General features: G+C 31.8%; 2 protein-coding genes across 3 annotated transcripts; both read left to right on the forward strand.

Annotated features, from left to right (window-relative positions):
- Positions 1 to 1,232: 1,232 nt before the first annotated feature.
- Positions 1,233 to 8,998, forward strand: LOC116350147 (arf-GAP with dual PH domain-containing protein 1-like). 2 transcript variants are annotated; one of them, XM_031781882.1, is made up of 7 exons: positions 1,233 to 1,483; positions 1,878 to 1,892; positions 1,970 to 2,072; positions 4,455 to 4,562; positions 5,798 to 6,369; positions 6,645 to 6,857; positions 7,034 to 8,998. In XM_031781882.1, the coding sequence occupies exons 3-7, from the start codon at positions 2,059 to 2,061 to the stop codon at positions 7,096 to 7,098; spliced, it is 972 nt and encodes a 323-aa protein (XP_031637742.1). In that variant the 5' UTR covers positions 1,233 to 1,483; positions 1,878 to 1,892; positions 1,970 to 2,058; the 3' UTR covers positions 7,099 to 8,998. The 2 variants fall into 2 exon arrangements, with proteins under 2 accessions (XP_031637742.1, XP_031637741.1); XM_031781881.1 differs by lacking the exon at positions 1,233 to 1,483 and having other exon boundaries at positions 1,755 to 1,892.
- Positions 8,999 to 16,745: 7,747 nt separating this feature from the next.
- Positions 16,746 to 22,797, forward strand: LOC116350146 (transcription factor AP-1). The gene is made up of 4 exons (XM_031781880.1): positions 16,746 to 17,542; positions 20,218 to 20,704; positions 20,769 to 21,033; positions 22,079 to 22,797. The coding sequence occupies exons 2-4, from the start codon at positions 20,360 to 20,362 to the stop codon at positions 22,429 to 22,431; spliced, it is 963 nt and encodes a 320-aa protein (XP_031637740.1). The 5' UTR covers positions 16,746 to 17,542; positions 20,218 to 20,359; the 3' UTR covers positions 22,432 to 22,797.
- The last annotated feature ends 45 nt before the right edge of the window (positions 22,798 to 22,842 follow it).

The following is a 22,842-nucleotide window of genomic DNA, read 5'->3' on the forward strand; positions in this document are numbered from 1 at the left end:
AATTTTAAAATTTTTCTAACGAGCCTATTATTTGAGACACCCTGTATGTGGTTTATACGCATATATGCAGCATATATTCATCTATTTATAGTATATTCGGTAAAACATACTTGAGTATAAACCGTATAAACGTATAGATAATTCCATAGATGTTGGCATTCTCAGAGTATTTGGGTTCGAATAAATGTGTTGTTTTGATCAACAACGATTATATGCATTTTGAGTGCAATTTGTACCGAATATAAAAAAAGAATATACCTTTTAATTTTATCCATTCATTTGTCTATTCATTCTCTCTGATATGCCTTTATACAAAGCAATTTGCTTGTCCAATTTATTTGCATTGATATATGAATCGTTGCGGCGAAAGAGTAGCTCTTATTTTTCTCCGAATAATACTGCAACATAAATTTTTTTATGAATAGTTTATTTGTTGTATTACAACAAATAAACCGTGTGAAAAAAACTTCATGTTGCAGTATTATTTGGAGAAAAATAAGAGCTACTGTTTCGCCGCAACGATTCATATTTCAATGCTTAGAGAAAATTCCGAATGTTTCCATTTGCGTAAAAAGATGATATTGATTTGATTCCATAGCTTATGTTTCTTTTTTATTTGTTGTTTTTGTTCCATTTTTGCGGCAGTTATTCGCAGTATCGACCGAATCAACGAGGAAATTTTCAAACAAACGACACGCGAAGACAAAACATTTTTTTTTTTTGCTTTTATCAAAATACATCTAATTCCAACGTTGATTTCTTCGAATAACCCATTTTCATCAGAAAAAAAATGGAAGATAAAAAAAACGAGGCGCGAAATTCGAGAATAAGAAATAAAAAAAGGAATGAAAAAAGGCGCGTGTCGCCTAATGTAATGAATCACAATAACGATAAGAATACCCGAATGTCTGCCTCGTCAAAAATGCTTTTTATTCATCTTCTTTATTTCTCTCTCTTTTTTTTGTACACAATAGAGGAAACGGTAGAAAGAAAAATATTTTCAATTTTAGCTTGTGAAATGAAATTTATGGCATTCAAATTTTTTCACTTTTGAATTTTAAACAGAAAAAATACATCTTTTACAATTATTTGAAGCTACATTTACTTCTCTTTAATAAACAACTTGAAACATATTGAAAGAAAATTATAGAGCGTTTATTTTATCTCATTGAAGTGAATTCAACATTATGTACTTGCAGCATTTTCTATGCCTTATGAGTTAAAAAAATGAATTTGGTCGTTGAAATAAAATAAAATTCACTTTCGGATTTCAAAGCACATTCATTTTCATTATAATTTGACGTTGAAGTGGGCATATTTAACCCTCTATCACTCAAAATAGAGAGAATAGTTTTTTGTCTGCACGCTATGAATTTTCACACTAAAATTACTCGTGAAACCAGACGAAACGTCAGATTGAGTTCGGTAATGACTCAAAATGAAAATTGAAGTGTTGACTACAAGCCTCCATAATAGTTTGAAGGTAAAAATGTTTTACGTATTGGCAGAATTTTATGATGGATGCTTTAAAGCACTCTTAGTTGATATAGGGTCAATATCCGAATTTTTTCGAATTCAATTTATTTTTAAGAATCAAATTTAGTAACCACCACAATTGATTCGACCAACATATTGATGTCATAAAATTTAAATTCCAAGTTATCCTCTACAATCAAAAATATATTAAAACTATTTTTTTCAAGAAATAATAATAATAATACGTTTTATGTTGATGTTACTAATGGAAACCTTTTCTTTTTTCTTTTTGTTTTTTTTTCTCGGTACACAACTGACGCCATCTTCTCATAATACAAAAAACTTTGAATCTATTCAATTTATGGAACTATTATTGATGTGTAATCAATTATTTGAACTAGGTGTTGAGTGGGCCGGTATGTATAATCAAAATTCTTCAATCAGTAGCTTTTATAAAAAGTCTATTTTAAAAAAAAACTATTTTTGTTCACAGTTTACAATATAGGCATTTTTTTGTGCACAAGATGCGCTTCAGTTCATCGCAGTATCGGTGCGCATATATCGAAAGTCAAGCATCTTAAGATGGATCGATGGGAGTAAGTTTGGATCATTTTTGCTTTATTATTATTTTTTTCGAACGTTGTATTACGTTGCCAAAAATTGTGTATGAAGCGAACGACAAAAATTCCACACAAATACGTGCAACAATATATGTGTAGCAGTCTTAGCAATTGAATTAAACCAATGAAAATATCATAGCGCCAACTGAAAGCACGATATCACACTTGCCCAAATTGTATTAAAAAGGAAAACGTGATTTTAACAAAGAAATGGCATCGTGCGTATCAAATAAAAAGGAACTTACATTCGTTAGTCTAACTTTTCCGCACTGTTTCTACATTTCTTTACCGGACGAATATTTATTTTCTGAAAGATATTGAACATACAAGATTCTGTTCAGACAGGCCAAACCGTGACCGAGATGTCAAATCACAAATGTCATTAGTTGTCCCTATCGAAATCTGCTGTCAAGCAAGTTATATATTAATTATTGTATTACATTTTGTTGGAGACTTATTTATTTAGAAATATATAAAAAGAATGTGAATGTGAACAAAAAAGATAAAAAAAATTAATATCGTAACGAATTATGTAATAAAATAAATATTATAATTCAATTACTCAGCGGCTAGTGTGATTTCATACGTCTATACCGCTGCAAAGCGGTACCAATATATTCAAACATACAAAGGTCGACTCACTTTGGATAACATTTCTATTTTTTACACCTAATGACGGCTCATCATTTTTGTTTTTATTTTATTAATAAAACTAAATTAAAATTGAAATCAAATTAAAAAATGTAAGTTTTTTACGAATGCGATTGCGTGGTTTTATTGTTCTGCTGTGCAGCAGCAGCAGGAATATACAGTGATGGTTTTTTCCTATCTGAATAGCGCTAGCTATTCGCAGCGCCTGTACAGCATTGCTGCCCAGATGCTGAATCGTAGCGGTTGCCGCACGCGCAACACACTTCGTTTGTACCACACAGAGCATATACGTTCGCGTTCGTTCTCTGTTCGACATGCGTTTGTATGCTGACTATGGTATTAGTGTATCATACTCTGTGAGCTCACTGGTTACTTAGACTATATGACAATATGTTGTGTGGTACAAAACGCGTGCGGCAACCGCTTCGATTCAGCATCTGGGCAGCAATGCTGTTCAGACGCTGCGAATAGCTAGCGCTATTCAGATAGGAAAAAACCATCACTGGGAATATATTGAGGTTAGGTGTCCTCCTGAGTCAATTTTATTGTATTATTTTTTTGTAGTTCTTTTATTTAATGCACGTTTGAAAAATTAACAAAAACCAAATTAGGAAAATTGATGTATTGTTTCATTTTATTTAAAATATTTTCATTTATAAGTTTCATCGTTGTTTCAAATTTTCTGTTCGCTATATGATACTCTTTTGTTCCACATTTGATACAAATATCAGAAAATTTGGAACAACGATGAAACTTATAAATGAAAATATTTTAAATAAAATAAAACAATAAATCAATTTTCCTCATTTGTTTTTTGTTAATTTTTCAAACGTGCATTAAATAAACGAACAACAAAAAAATAATACAATAAAATTGACTCAGGAGGACACCTAACCTCCATATGTTCCTGCTGCTGCTGAACAGCAGAGCAATGAAACCACGCAATCGCATTCGTAAAAAAACTTACATTTTTTAATTTTAATTTAGTTTTATTAATAAAATAAAAACAAAAATAATGAGCCATCATTAGGTGTAAAAAATAGAAATGTTATCTAAAACGGGTCGACCTTTATGTGTTTGTATATATTGGTACCGCTTTGCAGCGGTATATGCGTATTCAAGCATACTTTCCGCTGAGTAATTGAAATATAATATTTATTTTTTCACATAATTCGTCACGACATTAATTTTTTATCTTTTTTATTCACATTTCACATTGTTTTTTTTTTATATTTATATAATAAATAAATAAATCCCGTACAAAATTCAATACAATAACTGTCAAGTGTAGTTTTGTTAATAGGGATTGATAAGTTTCTCGCGTGGTCCACCTGTCAAATCGCTGTCGTCGACTTGTTCGACGGATTTGTACTGGGTGATTCTGTTTTATAGTGCCAAAAAAGACCCCATTACACATTTCAAACTTTGATTTACGTCTCTGGCGAAAGAGTTATCAAGCTAACAAATGTGTGCATACCATACCCCTTAGGGGTACCGATGAACGAATATCCCTTAGAAACAATACCAGCCTATCTCTCGCAACCCCCAATCACTCCGTAAAGTCAGATTTGTTGCTAACAAATGTTTTTCGTACCCCACATTAACATGGCCAAAGTACACATACTGATACAAATGTTCGGTTATTTTTCCGTTATATGTTGATTAATTTTAACAATTTCCATTTTTTATTTTCTGATTCACCCTCAGAGACAGTGAAATCGAACGCATGAAAGAGGTTGGAAACTATAAAGCGCGACAAAAATATGAACAACGCGTTCCTGCGTGCTATCGACGACCCACCGAAAATGACCCACAGTAAGTAAAAACGATTTTACTCCAACTTCATTTTATGTTAACAAAAATATTTGTTCGAAGAAATAATTGCAAAAAAAGGTACTTGAGGTACTAACCATCTGTTAATCATGTGTTTAGTCAATATTTGATATATTTTAAATTAATTTCTTTTAACGATATTTTATAAATCTCAATTTTTTAATTTTATGATGAAAGTAATTGTTTGAAAAAGTATTTTCTTACTTTAACTAAAAAACTAATCATAAAGTAGTTCTGTTTCATGGTCATTTTTAATCAAATAAATAATATACACAAAATCAAGGACAACTTATTGCGAACATATAGTGAAAATGAAGCACAATGATTTATGACGAATTTCTAGGCCCACCAAATATTTTATAAATTATTTAAAGGCACCAAGAATTATGCGTAAATGTGTAACGCCTATGATATCTTTAATTCGGCGAGAATAAAAATGGGAATACAAAAACAAACCTCGAAAAATTGAAATCTGCCAAAAATGAATCTTCAAAAATGTAACATAAATTATACTGCGGTAAATGGTTTTGTTTTAGACCGTTTTAGGCTCAATGTTGCGTTTTTAAGGCTGCACTTTATCAGCATGTGTTATTGAAAGTTCGTTTCTATATTTCCACCTTTATTCCCACACAATTTAAAAAAGCGAAATGGGTGACAATAATACGCACTTTTTTTATCAACATCGTCCCACTTGACGTATCAATTTTGAAATCGTAAGAAACAAAAATATACACTTTTTCATGATCAATGATTATAATTATTGTTATTGTTTTTGTTTGTTTATAGCCAGAAACATAATGAACGAATGAATGAAATATTATTGAATTCAGTACAATATTGTCTGGAATTACGATTTTTGTGGATTTTGATCCGTCTTTGTAAAATGAAATATGATGTTGTTGAATCGAGTGTTCAATATTATATTTTTTTTAAGTGTCTAAATTTCAAAATGCGATGGTTATATAGTTTTTATTAATTGTGTCTTTGTGAGATACTGAGCGATTTCAATTAATATCATATCGCTTAATCGTAAACGTGTAATATGAGCACGCGTGCTTATAAAATTGTCAAGAAAAAACGCACCGACACGCGATTGTGTGTTCATTTATTCGGTTGAGAAGATCTCATTGTGATAAGTTTCTATTTTATGATTCAACAGTTGCAACACATTTTTAATCGTGTCCTTTTTTTGCTTTTTCTTAAATCAATTTAAATAGGGTTTTATTGGAGCAATGGATACGCGCAAAATATGAACGTATGGAATTTTGTCATATCGAACGACCGAGCTATACGTCCGGTTATATGGAGGGTTTTTTAATGAAAAAAGGCAAAGAAGATCATCGATACCAATTACGTAAATTTATTTTATCAGAATCGGATGACACACTTCGTTATCATGTAAAAGAGAGCAAAGAACCAAAGGCTGTATTACGCATTTCTGAATTGAATGTTGCATTCGCACCGGCAAAAATTGAACATTCAAATTCAATGCAAATCACATTTTTAAAAGACGGTTCCACGCGACATATTTTCGTCTACCATGATGATGCTGAAGTGATAAATAATTGGTATATGGCAATCCGTTGTGCCAAATTGCATCGTTTGCAAGTTGCATTTCCAAGTGCTAGTGAATCGGATTTAATTGGTCTACTGAGTCATGATTTTGCCAAAGAAGGGTGGATTTTTAAAACAGGACCTCGTCAGTCGGATGGATATAAACGTCGCTGGTTTACATTAGACAATCGAAAATTAATGTACCATGACGACCCACTGGACGCGTACCCTAAAGGCATGATTAACACGAATTTATTTGAAATGATTTTTCATGTTCTTTTCATTATATAATATAAAGAACGATTAAATTGAATCAATGAACATTTGTGCATTTTCACTCCTTCTTTTTTTGCTTCTTTGATGTCCATCTCAATCCGGATGCAAAAAGTGCAGAAATGCTGCGTAACAGAAAAATCGAAGCAACTAAAGAAGTGAACGTGCACCAATTTAATTGTTCTTTATAATTTTTTGTTATTAAAAATAATGTTTTTTTTTTACTTTCTCCAATAGGCGAAATATTTTTAGGTAATAATTTGGATGGTTATAGCATACGAATTGGTGTGCCTTCAAATGCAAAAAATCAAGGATATAGCTTTAACTTTACATTGTTTACGCCGGAACGTGTCTACAATTTATCGTGCGCTACCGAAATTGAACGTGACGAATGGATACGAACAATACAAAAAGTATTAGAGCGACCGTTGACACCACAAGACAGTAATGGTAAGAATAAGGATTTGCCTTGAAGATTTCATTTCATTCTTTTGAGACGTTTTTCACTATCGCACTCACGTTTTTTCACAACAAAGAATGTGAGTGAGAGTGAAAAGCAAGAGAAAGGCTAACCAATTTCTCAAAATTTTCTCATATGAACAAAACAACATCCCGTTATTTTTCAGTTTCAGCAAGACTAATTCGCAAAAGGACTGGAACAAATTCGATAAACATTTTCACCGGAAGATAATAAAACAAATGGACTTATATATGATTTCTGCCATAGTGAAAATCATAGATTAGAGAAGGTTAAAACGCCATTCTTACGCATCAATATGAAACACATATTACATGTTTATTTATCAACACATATATGCGTGTATTTATTCATGCACATGGTAAATTTTTGAAAGCTGCTGTTTGTGGGCAAGCAGTGCCGCCAATTGACACATCCACACCACATTTACATCTGCATTTTCTTCCGTTCCCGTTGACCGTTCTTTAAAATAATATTTTCTACGTTTTCACCGCGCAAAAATGACCTGATGAACAACCATACTAATATAATTCTACACGTATTCTAAAACAAACAAAATTTATGAAAAAATTTGAGCTAAACATTTATTAATCACATAATATAATTATAACATAATAAGACGATAATAACAAAGTTTTTCGCAGTTATAATATAAATATAAAATAAGAAATAAAATATTCGAGACATATATATATATGTCGTAGTTATGTATACTTATGAGCAGACTCTTTTTATAAAAAATGCATTGCTTATTTCTTCACATATTTCAGTTTTTTATTCCGAACTCAATTTGAGAGGATGTAACAAAAAATATTCGAAATCCATAAAGTAAAATAAAACAAGAAAATCATGTATTTGTATTAATGTATATGAATGAAACAAAAACACGCACGAATAGGCAAAAACGCTCCAAATAGTAAAAAAATGTTGGATTTTTTTCTGTTATAAAAAAAATAAAATTATAAAGTATATTTTAATTGCAAAAATACAATATCCTTTTTGATTATGTTTAATGAATTATTGGAAACACATTTCACTTTATTTGAATCGGGAATTCGAGAAGATATTAAATTTTGTTAACGTGTTGTAATTCAGTCTATGCAATTAAGAAAGCAGAAATAAAAAGAAATATGTAAAATTTGACAAAAAAGTTAAAATTATTTAAATGAAGGAAAATTACAGAAAAATTATTAATTAAAATTCCCCAAACACAAAAAAGCACTAGTTGTAGAATTGTTTAAATGTGTTGGTATAACTGTTGGTAAACAATTCTAATACTAGTGTTTTTTTTGTCTGTATTTTTACATTGGAAATTCAGTAATTCCGATTGAAAGCAAAAAAGTTGGTTGATGACAAATATTTCCAGTGTTATGAAAAGAATATATGTTACATTTTGCAAAAACGTATTATTAAATTTCGAATTCGGGAAGCACTATTGTTTGGTGTGTATTTAGAAAAAAAAACTGGACAAAGAATAATTAATTTTAATAATAATCGAATATGAAATAGTAGGCCGTCTCAATATATAATTAAAAAAGGTCACAAATTATCACTATCATGTGACTCTCCAGACTGACTTTCAACAACAAAATAAGAGTTACAACTTGAATCGCGTTCTTTGTTTTAAAATAAAATAGGAAAATAGTAGATTTTTCAAACCAATGACACATCAATATGGCAAATTTGTAGAGATAATAATTATTAGATATCTTGGCCTTTTCTCAAGGCAGTGGGTTCTATTGTATTATATTGATTTTTTGTTGTTGTTTTTTTAATTTCAAAAAATTAATCGTGTTTTTTTCTGTCCCGCGATTTAAAAATAGAAATGTTGACACATTTCTTATCGAAGTAAAAATAATTTGCAAAAACAATAACGTCATTTATTTATCAATTTTTCATAAAATGAATAATGTTGCATACATTAAGCATGATCGGCTTGGTATTTATATATTAAATATATTAATGATACGGAATTTTATCCGCAACCAGTGCAAATTAAAACAATTTATTTAAATGAAAATAAGAAAATTGAGAAATTGATCAAAAATCAAAATTGGTTTAATTCGAAATCGATGCAAAGAACAGAAAATTAATGTAATTATGTTTTATTGAATAAGGCTTATAAATGAAAAAAATATATATTATATTGGAAAAATCAAAATACAACTGTTTTCAAGCTAATTTTTGCGTTTGGACTCTTTATTTTAGTGTTGATTTTCGTTCAGGATTGTTTTTCAGGTTTTACTGATGCTGTTTCATTCACGCGCATGCAAAGCGGATTCATTTTTCTATAATCCTGCCCACATATTGATTATAACTTGTCACCCATGCAATTCGAATAAGAAAAATAAATGTTTAATGTCAAAATACTGAAAGCGACTAGTTATTGGCGATAATGTAATCAACTGAAGCGATACGAAGAAAAGACGCGTAAAAAAGGGAAAGATAAAAAACGTCAAAATTGTAAGTAAGCATACATCTACGTGCTACGGACGTATTTTCCCATATCTATATGATTCTTTTATTTACTTCTATTGTTTCTAATTCTTGTTCATTTTTCTTTTTCATCAAAACATTCAATTTTCCGAATTACTTTAGTATAGCTAGTTTGTTTTACAAAACCATTTAAATTGAAATTCCTAGCCAGTCGGTGATGATTTTTCGGTAATTTCTAAATCTGTTTATTAATATGTGTGTGTGTGTGTGTGTTGGTGTATGGTGCTTTTAAAACGTGCGCCCGATTGGCATCAAATATAACAAAGAGAAGAGAAACTAACATTGATCGAAACTAATTCACATTGAATGGGTGGTATATGTCTTAGTTAAACTTGGACAACATTTATACCAAAAAAGTACATTAAAGAAAGTACGGTCTTACTTTTTGCTGTGGTATATAACACGTTCATTGTTGGGCACAGCTTTGGATATGATTTGATTGCGTTCTTTGGAAGTTTTGAAGCTTAGGATGGATGCAACATTACCACAACGATAACAGTGATTTGGTGCCGACCATACTTCCGAATATACAAATGTATATTAAGCTAATATTCACAGTACACAGAAAATATATCTACCAACTATTTTCGTTACAAAATTGATATCAGAAATTTTGTGTTTCAAATTTTGGTTTCGTCACTCGTTCTTCACCTTGATAGAGGTTTTTTATTTGATATCAATAGTTTTGTAAGCGCTATTTTCCAAGTTAAAGATTCAAGACACATGAATTTGAATATTTTTCAAATACAATGAAAATATGGATTTTTAGGTTATTTTTGGACCAAATTTATAAAAGTTATGGATCATAATGAGGAACAGAGGTATTTTTCAGTGGTATGTGGTATGCATATTGTTTTATCTTTGACTTGAGGCTTAAATTGATGAAATTTTCAAGAGAATATATGCAGTCTTTTTCGAAAAATGCCCCTTATGTGTGCGGTCAACGGTCAATTTTTGGTTGATTTGCCAATTTGGCCACCCCCACATGAATTTTTAAGTCGCAATTGACACCACTTGAGAGCTTACTTTAAGACCTTTCAACGAATATGCATATGTCCTGGTTATGTCAAGTATAGGTCCCACAGTGACTGTATGAAAATAATGGCCATTTTTGCATGACCTTTTGCATAGTTTGCCATTTATACTAACATTTTTGTAGATTTCTTTTAATTTCATTTGTGACTAACCGCATGCACCTCTCCCGACGATAGTCCACCTGGTGACCGGTCATATTTTCCCCGGTTACAATTTCCCCCATACAAATCTAATGGAGAATTTATGTCCGAAATATTGAAGAAAATAATTCCTTTTAAAATTTGGTCATATTTTCCCCAAGAAAAATAGTTTATTTTCGGGAAATTGCGGCCAAAAACCCAGGGAGACTATTTCCAATTCGATTTGGACGTAATTTCCCGGGGAAAATATTACCAAACTGATGGAGAATTTACATCCAAAACTAAATGGATACAATTTCTCCATACATTTTTTTCAAAAAATGGAAGAAATTGTGGCCAAAATTCGAAAAAAAATCTAGAGAAATAATTTAAAAATGTACTTAAATGTACCGCTTTTTTTAAAAACGCCATACTAGTTTGGATAATATTTGAAAAAGGTCACATTTTGGTAAATTTAAATTTTCCGGTATAGACCAAGAGCCACTCCAACAAGTAACTTTTTTTTTTGCTTTATGTCAGAAAACTATATTGAACCATCGATTTTTCATCATAAAATAACACTAAATTATAAAAATCTGCACTTAAATACACATATTTATTGTTTTCTGCATAAATAAAATTACATTAGAGTGGTTCAATTTTGATATTTTTACGAGAATCAAAAATCGTACCCCCATAATCTCTGTAGGATGGTCATAGATACACGACTATGATAACTGTTTTGAAAAATAAATACCTTTCCTTTCTGTGTCAAACCCAGGACTATTGACTGTAAAAACAGTCAGCTAACTATAGTCACTTATAGTCAATAGTAACTTAATCACTTTTTTTCCACTTATATAAAAATCTCAAAACTTCATATTAAAATCCCCAAAAAATTGGATTTTTGTATGGGAACTATGTCTGTATGATGAAGTAAAAACGTGAAACTTTGCAAAGATTTTTTTTTACCAAAAAATAAGATCCTGAAAAGTTTGAAGTAATTTGGATCAAAGTGAAACACATTTCCCATATAAAATTTTCGTTTTTTTGTGATTTTTATATGAAAAGTGTATCAAAAATTGGTTGTATCTCAAAATAAATGTCAGATTCGGTTTTCTCGTGTCAAAAATGAATTTTTTTGTTTGTTATCAAAATCACTTCAAATTATTTTTCGAAAAATTTGAGAATTTTTCAGTGTATATCATAGTGAAGTACAATAAAACACGTAGCCTCAAGAAATCATAAAAAGCCATGTTTAATAGAAATACCTAGAAATATTTTGTCTTTTTTGTGGGGAATTTATGTCCGAAATATTGAAGAAAATAATTCCTTTTTAAATTTGGTCATATTTTCCCCAAGAAAAATATTTTATTTTCGGGAAATTATGGCCAAAAACCCGGGGAGACTATTTCCAATTCGGTTTGGACGTAATTTCCCGGGGAAAATATTACCAAACTGATGGAGAAATTATATCCAAAACTGAATGGCTATAATTTCCCCAGATATTTTTTTAAAAATTTGGGAAATTATGACCGAAATTTGGGGAAATTGTAACCGGGGAAGATATGTCCTGTAGCCAGTCCACCTTCTGGCCTGGTGGGAGGGGGCATAAGATTCAGTATTTTATCGATCTTATGCGAGGAGACCATCAATCATGTAGTTATTTGTTGTTAAAATTTCATATTTCATACATCTAGACATTTTTGTGAAAATTCGAATTTTGGTAAATTTAGCCGATTTTTGGTAGAATAGCCTTCCAAAACGGTCGATATTTTGTTCAATTTTGTTTGGCTAGTCACAGAGCATATTTACAGATTCATTGGAGTACATTTTGGCTCATAAAATACTTCAAATGTTACAAGTAACATTTTTTGTCATTTTTGGCCATATTCGCACTACCAAAGGCCATATCGTGAAGACAAGAATTTTTAGGGATATAAGCTATGCGGCATTTCAAAGCTTACACTTTGGCCTAAAAATCAGTGAAATTTTCAAGTGACCAAGAAAGGCTAGTTTTCGAGCTAATGACCATTATGTGTCCGGCCAAACGGTAACTTTTTGGTTTTTGGCCAATTTGGCCGACCCAAATTGAAATTTTTGGACCGCAAATGGCTCCATTCGATAGCTCACTTCAAGACCTTTCCAATGATATGCATATGTCCGGGGGGTGTCAAGTCATGGCGCTTTGGTGACCATATGAAAAAAAGTCGAAAAGTGACTTTTAGAGGCCGGCCATGGCCAACATGGCGGCCAAATCGAAAAGTGCCAGAACAAAAAAGTCTTAGTTTTTTATGTTCTTTAAGCACATAAATTTTCAAAAAGATCAGAATCGAGTACGCAAAATTGCGCACAGACAGATATACCAAATAACTTTTATAGGAAAATCATATGAAATTTTCAAAATGCGGAATTTTTCGAAAAGATTGATCGATTTTGACGGTTAGAGGGTCGTTGGAAAGGTATTGAGCTCTAGAATTCAAATATCGATGTTTCAGGGGTCGACGACCTCATTTAGTGCCATCTATGGCCATAAAACTGAATTTTGACCCTTTTCTTGAAAGGACCATATTTTGAAGACAGGTGGACCGATTTTCGAACTTTTATATTTTTGCTTGATCTATGGCCCAATGGCTTCCCAACCATACACCAATCGCGGCTAAAGGCCTTCTAGGCTAGAATTTGGAAGTTACGTGTATATATAGCAATGAGCGCTAATATCGTAGATTTTTCTTTATCGATTCCACCAATACGACATCTACTAAAAAACTCGCCGATTTCTGTTACTAGTTGTGTTTTAATACAGCTCGTGTAAACGTACAAAGGAACACACAGACTCCGATTCTGTGTATGCTTATGTATTACAAATCTCTGCACTCAGTCGTCAATCGTAGCTGCTTGTGCAAAATTTACAATACATACGCATACACAGGATCGGAGTCTGTGTGTTCTTTTGTATTAGTTCATCTGTAATACAGCCATAGCCGAAGAGTTCGTTTGAGCTGTGTCAAAGCAACAGTAGTAACAAAAATCGGTATCTTTTTTAACAGATGTCGTATTCGTAGATCCGATAAAATTAATTTGTATGGGGAATATACGATACTATTTCCCATCGATATATAGCAAGTCGACTTTTCAACACACTAAGGTGGTTTCGTCACTCGCGCGAACTGCCGTCCGCTGTGATGTGTTAACAGTACGAGCATTTTATTTTCAAAAAAAGTGAGGTTAAATTTGATCTCGTGGTAAATTTGGAATGAAAATCATTTTCGATTTTTTATTTTTAAGAAAAAAAATAAAAGTTTTGTATGGGAGGCACCTTTATTTTTGGTTGAAATTTCATGAAACTTGGTGATATTACTTATTTTGGTCAGAAAATAAGATTCACAAGTTTTCATGGTGATTGGGTCACTGCAATTTTTCATGATTTTCCAGTAAAATGTACTTCCATTCCTTTCAAGTCGCTGTCTTATATGGAACCGTAAGTTGAAAATTCCTTAATATCTTGAATCTGGGGACTATAAGACATGTTTTTCCAAGTGGCCATAAAATTATGCCAAAAATGTTCCACCCTAAATTTAAAACTTTTTTTAACACTTCGATATGTTTACTGGTAAGGTAATTTTTCACGCTGATTCCGAATTTCGGGGTTTCAGGTCAAAAAAATCATATCTTAAGGGTTTTTGACCCCCCGACTCCCTTAAGAGGTGAGGGCATTTGGAGGGCAGGGGTCCCAAAAAATTTCTCTCGTCATTCTGAACAACTTTGTGGTCCTTATTTTTTGATCCGATGAACTTTTGAAAAATTTGGGGCATCCCCACCCTCCTGGGGAAAAATTCAAAATTCTGCTGCGATAGATTTTTTTTACCCCCACACATACCTCCCGAAAGGTTCTCCTTACCTTCGATCACATTTTTAGCAATTAGCAAAAGCTAAAAAAACATGGATTTTCTTCACAATCGATTATAATAAAATTTAAATAAATATACTAAATGGCTAACTGTTCAAAAAATTATAAATAAAAGCTAATAAAAACACACAAATCTAGTAACACATTAAATTATTTTGATAATTTTTATAATATGCCGACGTTGTTTTGTCTCTTGATTCCGATAAATATGATGAGTCACCGAATTTCTAGAGAAAAAGCGTCAAAACAAATTTACGTGCGTACGGTTTTGCGTTTTTCCCAAGAATGCCCGAAAATAACCTATTTCGAATGGAATGCACATTTTCAACTCCATTCAATACAAACATATTAACGAAAAAAAAACGTACGGAAATGCCATTAAGTGGAGAAGCCAGTTTTCGTTTTATCTATACATATTCTTATAATAATTTGATTTTATGCCGAAAAAAAAATCAAAAGTAGAATTTGAAAAAAAAAATCGAACGAAAAAACGGAGATTTTTTTTCTTTTAACATAATCCATTCTCATTTTCGTTGAAAATATCTTTCGACACAATTCAAAATATTTTTTTAAATAAACCACAACTGCAGAAATATGTAACATTAGGGCGAAATTAATTTACAATCGAAATTATTTGTAGATAAAATCGAGTTTTGTTATATCATGGTTGTGTTCTCTCTCGTCTTTGGAGTATTTAATGTATCGTAAATCGTCAAGGTCAAACGAAACACACATCAATTTAATTTCAAATAAAATTTGTATATGTGTGCACGATTCAATCATTCATCGATTCCACGAAACGATTTACCAAGGAAATCCGATAACAACCAGTTGTGTGCATGTATACTACTTGTGTTTGATGGCATTCCCTCCCTCAATCTTAAACATGTAAACAAGTACATACATTTTGCATAAAATTGTTTTTCTTACATCAATAGTTGCTTTTGACAAATCTTTTGTTGTAAATTCCAAACACGTGTTGCATCCAGTGTTGCATGTACTACTTCAACCCACACACGTATATCTAAAAACCTAACATGAAATATCATGTAAATATATAAATTATATTATTAAATTAAATGTGTGACACACATCGTGTCTTCGGTTTCTTTTCTTCTGTTTTGCCGCCAAACATCAAACGGAACGGATTCATTATTTACTTATTATTCGATATGAATTGAGAGTTCGTTGAATTCAATTGTTAATTATATATACCCAATATATATTCCATTTTTGTTAAAATATGTTCTCGATGAAAATAGAAAACAATTTTCCTTAAAATCTTTAAATTTTATTTTACTAACTAAGATTCAAAAATATTTAAGCAACATTCCATTGAATGAATTTATATTGCAGAAACGATCGTTGACTGAATGAATGAATAATGTTGAGCATGTGTGCAATGATTATGAAAAAATATATTCGTTCTTTGATATGAAAATTCTAGTAACAAATGAGGTTTTTTTTATTAAATAAATATAAAAGGAATTGATTGAATATTTGTTCATTTTCTTCGTAAAAATATAAAAAGAGCGGGAAATTTTCAGCATAAAATGTGATGTATCCTGGTTTGGTGCATATACAAATGTGCGGAAAAAATCTCAATTACACACTTGTACTAGGGTCTCTATCTCTTCAAGTGCTCAATGAGTACAGAAACAACAACAAGTAGATACAAAATTTGCATTAGCCGCCCGAACAACAACAGTACACGGCGATTGAATTTTATCGATTGAAGTTTTGAAATTAACGAAGAAGAGAGTGAAAAAGAGAACGAAATAAAGAGAACGAGAGGTAGAGAAGCGTGAAAAAATACACAAAAAAAAATAAGAAGAAGAATTCTATTCATACAACTGCAAATAGTTTGAGTTGAATTGTTTTAAATACACAGAGTACATTCTCGAAACTATACTATTGAGAGAGAGCAAGAAATAGAATGCGTAAGCAAAATGTAAAACAAAACAAGCTGAAGTGTGCGCGTTTTGACACTTGGTTGTTTCATTCACTCACTTTATATCATTGTCTGTACGTTCGGTCGGTCTCTCTGTGCTCTGTGTGAAGAGAGCATTTGCTGTAATGAATTGCGACGTGAAATCAAGTGAACAGAGAGGCGCACACAAACAACAAGCCCTATATATCGATAGACTGTATACAAACAAAACCATTCTCAAATAACCAATGAACGTTCAGCGTTCGCATAGCATGACATCATCATTCACCAATGACATTGCGGCAATGTGACGCGATCGAATATTTTTAACTAAAATGAGTCATATGTAAAAACGACGACGAAAAACAATTTTGCCTTCATTCGCATTTTAGCTATTGATCTGTTCGGTACACATTATTTTTTCGTTCTCTTACACGTTCAGTGTGTATTCTTGCTGGTACGAAAAGAGCGCTAACACCGTGTACCCACAAATTGAACAGTGATATATACTCGTCGAAAAAAATTAAAACGAAGAAGAAGAAGAAACAAAAAGAAGGAGCAGCAATAGCAGCAGTAAATTTTGTGCGTTTGAGACGATTAAAAGATAGTTATTTTTCATTTATTTATTTAATATTATTATTTTGTTATTTGATTTTGCAATCGGTTTAGTGTTTTTGTCGTCTCGTATATCGAACTGTCCTTTTTGAGAATTTTACAATTTACAAAAAGTATTTTTTTTTGTTGTTGTTTGTAGTGAATTTTAATTTTTGAAATGATAATATTGTGTTTGGTGACTTGAGAATCAGCGAATAAAAAATAAAAAGAGATATACAGTTTTTTATATGAAAGTTACAAAGTGAACGAAATTTAAACACAAACCGGCCAGCCAATCATCGAAATATATATATACATACATTATATTTGGCAAACGATTTGAACGAAAGAAAAAAAAGGAGTAAAAGATCAACATTTTTTTAGAGGTGATTACAGTGTATATGTGTGATAAAAAGAAAATAGAGCCCGAAACGGAACGAAATTAACGATAATGAAATTAGTGCTTGTTGTTCGTGTGTCTTGACAATAAACCCACTTGATTGTGCTTCGACTCTAAATACACATAGCAGCAATTTGTGCGCTCGTCGATTGAGAGTTCATTGTTGCAAAAAGGTAAACATTCCAAAATATTTGCTCATTCTGTCTCGCTCTCTCTTTCTGCCTTTTAACCATTCTTTCCATCTTCAACGTCGTTGTGAATAAATTAATTTCGCGCACAACCGAAAATGACATTTGGACAAAATACGAATTTTTTCGCCACATTTGTGAGTTATGAAATGAACGACGACAGCCAAAATGTTCTTTGTTTACGTTTTATTGGTGGGTTGGGTGTGTTTTTCGCGCTCTGTCTCTCTTTCTCACACTCACTTTATCTCGGAATTAGCTATTAAATATGAAAATTCGCACTAACGAATTCGTTGCTTTTTACGTTTTTGTATTATTTATTTTTTTTCTTGTTCTGTATACGTATATTCCTTTTGTAACGCGAGCCGCGCGCTTCATATGTGCCTTTGAAAAGTGCGAGTTTTATAGTTCTCGTTGTTGATTTTATTTCATTATTCATTTTGTTCATGTATGTGTGTTTGTCGTGCTGTTGTTCTTGTGCGACAATAAATATAAAAAAAACAACAACAACAACAGTGTCAGTGTTTGGAACATGATGTGTGCGCGAACAAACGAAGTAGTGGACATGCACATACATGCACGCGCACATACAACAAAAGCATAGACTTCATGTGATATCGAATAGCACAAGGAACTAAATAAAGTAAACAGCGTAGAAACCCCACTTGTAGCTGAACAACTCAAAACTACCTAATGTCTAAGACAGACAGAGTGCTCTTTCTCTCTTTTTCTTATTCTTACATGCTTAAGGTGCTGCTTTTCTTGTTGTTTGAAAAATGCACTGAACAATAACAACAACACTATCGAAGGAAGCAAATGAATAATGAGAGAGTGAAATGAACGATATCAATATACATGAACTGAATGTTGTGTGATATGATTTTGAAAAAAAAAAAAAAAACAGTTTGTATGAATCCAGAACATACCACGATTGAAATTTAAAAATCAAATTGTCAACACTCTGTACTGTATAACACAGAGACGATAGTAATGTTCTGGCAATTAAAACATATAATGCTATGCCACAGAGGGAAATATTTTTTTTTTAATGTGACAGAAAAGTTTGTAAAAAAACAGTACATTCATTGTTTTTGTGCATGCATCGGAACAAACTGGCGATGAAGTCAAATCACTCTTTCATACACGTTTTAAAATGTGTGCGCGCGACAATGCCAAGAACAAATAAAAAAAAACAATAACGTTTTTAGACAATAAAAACAAATCACAAGTTGAATCTCGCCAACATATCCAAAGATCATTCATTATATAAATTCAAGGATCACATTTCGAATGCGCGCTCTGTCAATAACACACGTTAACTACCAAATTCATCTTGTCGTCTACAAAGCGAGTTTTTTTTTGTATTTGTCTGGATGGTTTTCATTTAGCGATTTATTTGATATGTGCGTGTATTTTGTTTGTATGTTGCTTCGCCAATTCCAATACAAACTTCCAATTCAATCTTCAAATTGGACATTTAGCGCGATATTTGACCGTGTTGACCTCAACTTATATTGTGGAGAAGAAAAAATCATTTCATACGCCCATTAAGCCGCTTAGCTCAAGTTCATTTGACGAGGGAAAATTCAATATCAAAAGAATTTAATAACTGAAAAGTTTAACAATAAAATTAAATCGGCATTTTACGAAGCATGCATTTTTTTGTTGACAGAGAGTGTTAAATGAAATCGCGCCAAATGAAATGACTTAAACTCACTCCTAGAATGCTGAAATGATAGTGACGGGCACAATTGACCGAGAGATATAGATTATCGAAAAGCAAAAAAAAAAACCAAACAAATAACAGTGTCGACGTGGAATTAAAAGAGTAATATACATACCAAGCGGCCACAAAAAATATATAACCCATTTATTACTTACTTTTTTGACATTTTCAATCAATATTCACAAAGTTTGTGTGTGTGTTGCGATCATATATACAGTGGTGTTGTTTGCTTCAATTCTGTCGTGCCGCATATCGTGTTATTGGTGTTTTTTTCTCTTCACTTGAAACAATTTGGCATAACGCGAGGCGTGAGTGTATAATGGATAGCCATCGCCAAACCAAATATATACAAATCCGCTTTATAATGATATACATACAACATACACGCGAACTAACTTACGTACACACAGAGAGAAGCAAACAGCAGCAGCAACAACAACAACAATAAAAAAGAGAAAAAACCCGAACTCAAATACCAAATAATATCAAAGCATATTAACTGGAAATGAACAACAACAAGATTTTGAATTAAAATACAAAGTGTTCGCTTGCTTGCGCTCAAAATTAACGTCAAAATCGTATTATCGCATCAAAATAAAACAAAATGTAATAAAATAAATTTAAAAAATTAATAATGTGACCATAAAGATATATATTATAATAGTTGAATTTTAACGACATTCTCCGATAGTAAGTAATGCAGCTTTCAATAGCATTGAAAAATTTGCATTTGATGTTTTAAACTTTGCTATATAAGTAAATGATATTTCACCACCTGATGTAAACTAATAACCCTTGAAATATACTGTTTTTCCCCTTCAAATTGAATAAATTCTTTAGTAAACGCAAGCATTAAACACATACATAAACTTACTAATATTAACAATTTAAAACGAAATTTACGATTTCTTCCTTTTCTCAATTATTTTTTTTATAGATTAATTTCACCTCAATCAGCTGTGACACAAACACAATCAATACAGACAGAACGTGTACCTTATTTTTCATTTGGTATAGAAACAAAAACTCTTCAATATCCCAAAATTGCACTAATTTATACCAGTAAGGCTCCTCCTCTAATGAAAGCGATAAAAATGCACGAAAATCGGAATAATAATATGGAATCATTTTACGGCGATAATGGACAGTATGTTGCTGCCGCTACTACCACAACAACAACACAAACACGATCAACACGTAACCTCAAACGGCCGGAAAGTTTGGATTTAAATTTAGCCGCCAACAATAATAAACATCCCAGTGGTAAAAGGGCACGTTGTCAAATCCCATCCGCTGTACTTGCCTCACCCGATTTAAATATGCTGAAATGGGGCACACCCGACCTCGAAAAATTTATCATGTCGAGTGATCCATTACAAACGCCCACACCTGGTTTGGGAATGTTTGCTCCCACTACGATAAAGGTAAATTTTTGTGAAAATACCTAATAAAATGTTGAACCAATTGAATAATTTTTTGGATTTTCAGGAAGTGACAAACGAGCAGGAAGAATATGCGCAACCATTTGTGGACGCGCTCAATAACTTACGAAACAGCGATAAAGCACATCTACACATACAATCACATCAGCAACAGCAAAATCAACAGCAACAACAACAACAACAAAACGAATTCACAACATCAACCGGTGCCATTGTGGCGAATCCAGCCATTACCACTACATCTTCTACGACATCGACCATTCTAAGCAAAGTGGGTATGAGTGGTGGATCAGTGACGTACACAAACCTAGGTAAAAACATTATTCGCAAATCGAAAAAAAAAAAAAAATTCAAGTGAAAGAAATAAGACTAAAAACAAATGTGTCTCGACTCAAAACCATTCACTTATCTTTAGACACAAATTCTAATGGTGTGTCAGTATGAAAATATAGAAGAAAGTAAATTGTGATCATTACTAATTTTGTGAATAAAAAAAAAACAATTTGAAAATTTCTCAAACGAAACAATGAACAAATATATTTGACCGACATTCAATACACTATGTATAACATACAAATGGAAGGTCAGATGAGAATACAACAGATTCTTTTCGGTTTTATTGCTATGGAATGTGACCCTAAACAAAAATGAAGAATCATTATCAATGCGCAATGTTCTACTCGATTTTTTTTAATGTCGACGTTACAAAGATAAGACAAAACAAAAAAGCAGAGAAGATGAAAAAGAAGTGAAGAAAACGACGTTTAGGAAAAATGGACAAACATTCCAGAATTACACACACTTTAGGTGATAAAATGGGCTCGCCGGCTCGTTTTATTACTATCTTTTTTTTTTCTTTTTTTTACGCTTGATCCTTAAAAAATGTCTCCTGTGTCACTTCTAACATTTGTTGTCCAATAATGAAAACAAATCAACTGAACTTCATAAAACAATTCAATTGATTTTAAGAGATCTTTCGATCCTTTGCATTTTGATACAATGTATTAAAAAAAAATTTCTTAATTGAAAACGAAAAATTGATAGCAATACCAGGAGTATTGGGGAGTTTAAACGCAATATCTACCATTCGAATGTATATTTATATAAATATATGCAAAATTCTACTTTAGACCATTCACTACTCAATAAATATGGCATATCTGGCCAACACTTTTGAACATTCGGCTGGAGGCTTCTTGATCCTTATTTTCATGGCAATTGAAAATGAAAGCAAATGATCGCATTGAAAGCCACATTAAATTTTATTGAATTTCGCTTAACACATACATATTTCAACGTTATAATAATTTCAAATTTTTTTTAAACGTTTATTATTCATTTCTTCTCTTTCGGCAGATGATAGTTACCCAGTTACAATAAAAGATGAACCACAAACTGTACCAAATTCACCGCCAATGAGTCCAATCGATATGGAGAGTCAGGAGAAGATAAAATTGGAGCGAAAACGTCAACGAAATCGGGTGGCGGCATCGAAGTGCCGTAAACGAAAATTGGAACGCATTTCAAAGCTGGAGGATAAAGTAAAAATTCTCAAAGGCGAAAACATTGAATTGAGTGGTGTGATCAAAGGGCTCAAAGAGCATGTGATTAGTTTGAAGCAGAAAGTCATAGAGCACATAAACAATGGTTGCAGTATACCAACAGCATACTTTGTTCGGTCGTCAAAAACTGACAGTGATATTAAGTAGAATAACAATTTTCTGTAGAAATATTTTTCTGCCATGTCGCATTCGTTGTTGAGTGCTAGAAGAAAGAGAATATGAATATTTTTATGTAAGCGCAATGAAACACGTATGTACATACGTGCATTTTTTTACTTTTGTACAGCAAAAAAAAACGATTAGATCGTTATCGATAAACGAAGATGAATTCGATATGTCCAAAAAATCATAGACAATTCGAGAAAGTTCTTTGTCATTCACCTCCAAAATAGACATCTTCTGAATATATGAACCGCTTAGAATAAAAGTAGATAATGGTAGAAAGTTGAAAAAAATCTCAATCATAAAGTGTTATGAAAATAATACTCAATCAAGGAAAAAAGTGAAAATGAAAGTCGATCAAGAAAAAAATTGAAAATAAAAGTCAAACACAATTTA

The sequence above is a fragment of the Contarinia nasturtii genome, unplaced genomic scaffold (assembly GCF_009176525.2).
Source record: "Contarinia nasturtii isolate CC-2019 unplaced genomic scaffold, AAFC_CNas_1.1 Cnas_scaffold_3747, whole genome shotgun sequence".
NCBI lineage: Eukaryota > Metazoa > Arthropoda > Insecta > Diptera > Cecidomyiidae > Contarinia > Contarinia nasturtii.

Excerpts from the sequence above, each read along its gene's own strand:
- LOC116350146 (XM_031781880.1), top strand. The coding sequence starts at position 20,360 with ATGAAAGCGATAAAAATGCACGAAAATCGGAATAATAATATGGAATCA. Across the intron at positions 20,705-20,768 it reads TTGCTCCCACTACGATAAAG|GAAGTGACAAACGAGCAGGA; the intron begins GTAAATTTTTGT and ends TTGGATTTTCAG. Across the intron at positions 21,034-22,078 it reads AGTGACGTACACAAACCTAG|ATGATAGTTACCCAGTTACA; the intron begins GTAAAAACATTA and ends CTCTTTCGGCAG.
- LOC116350147 (XM_031781881.1), top strand. The coding sequence starts at position 1,838 with ATGGAACTATTATTGATGTGTAATCAATTATTTGAACTAGGTGTTGAG. Across the intron at positions 2,073-4,454 it reads CTTAAGATGGATCGATGGGA|AGACAGTGAAATCGAACGCA; the intron begins GTAAGTTTGGAT and ends ATTCACCCTCAG. Across the intron at positions 4,563-5,797 it reads CCCACCGAAAATGACCCACA|GGTTTTATTGGAGCAATGGA; the intron begins GTAAGTAAAAAC and ends CAATTTAAATAG.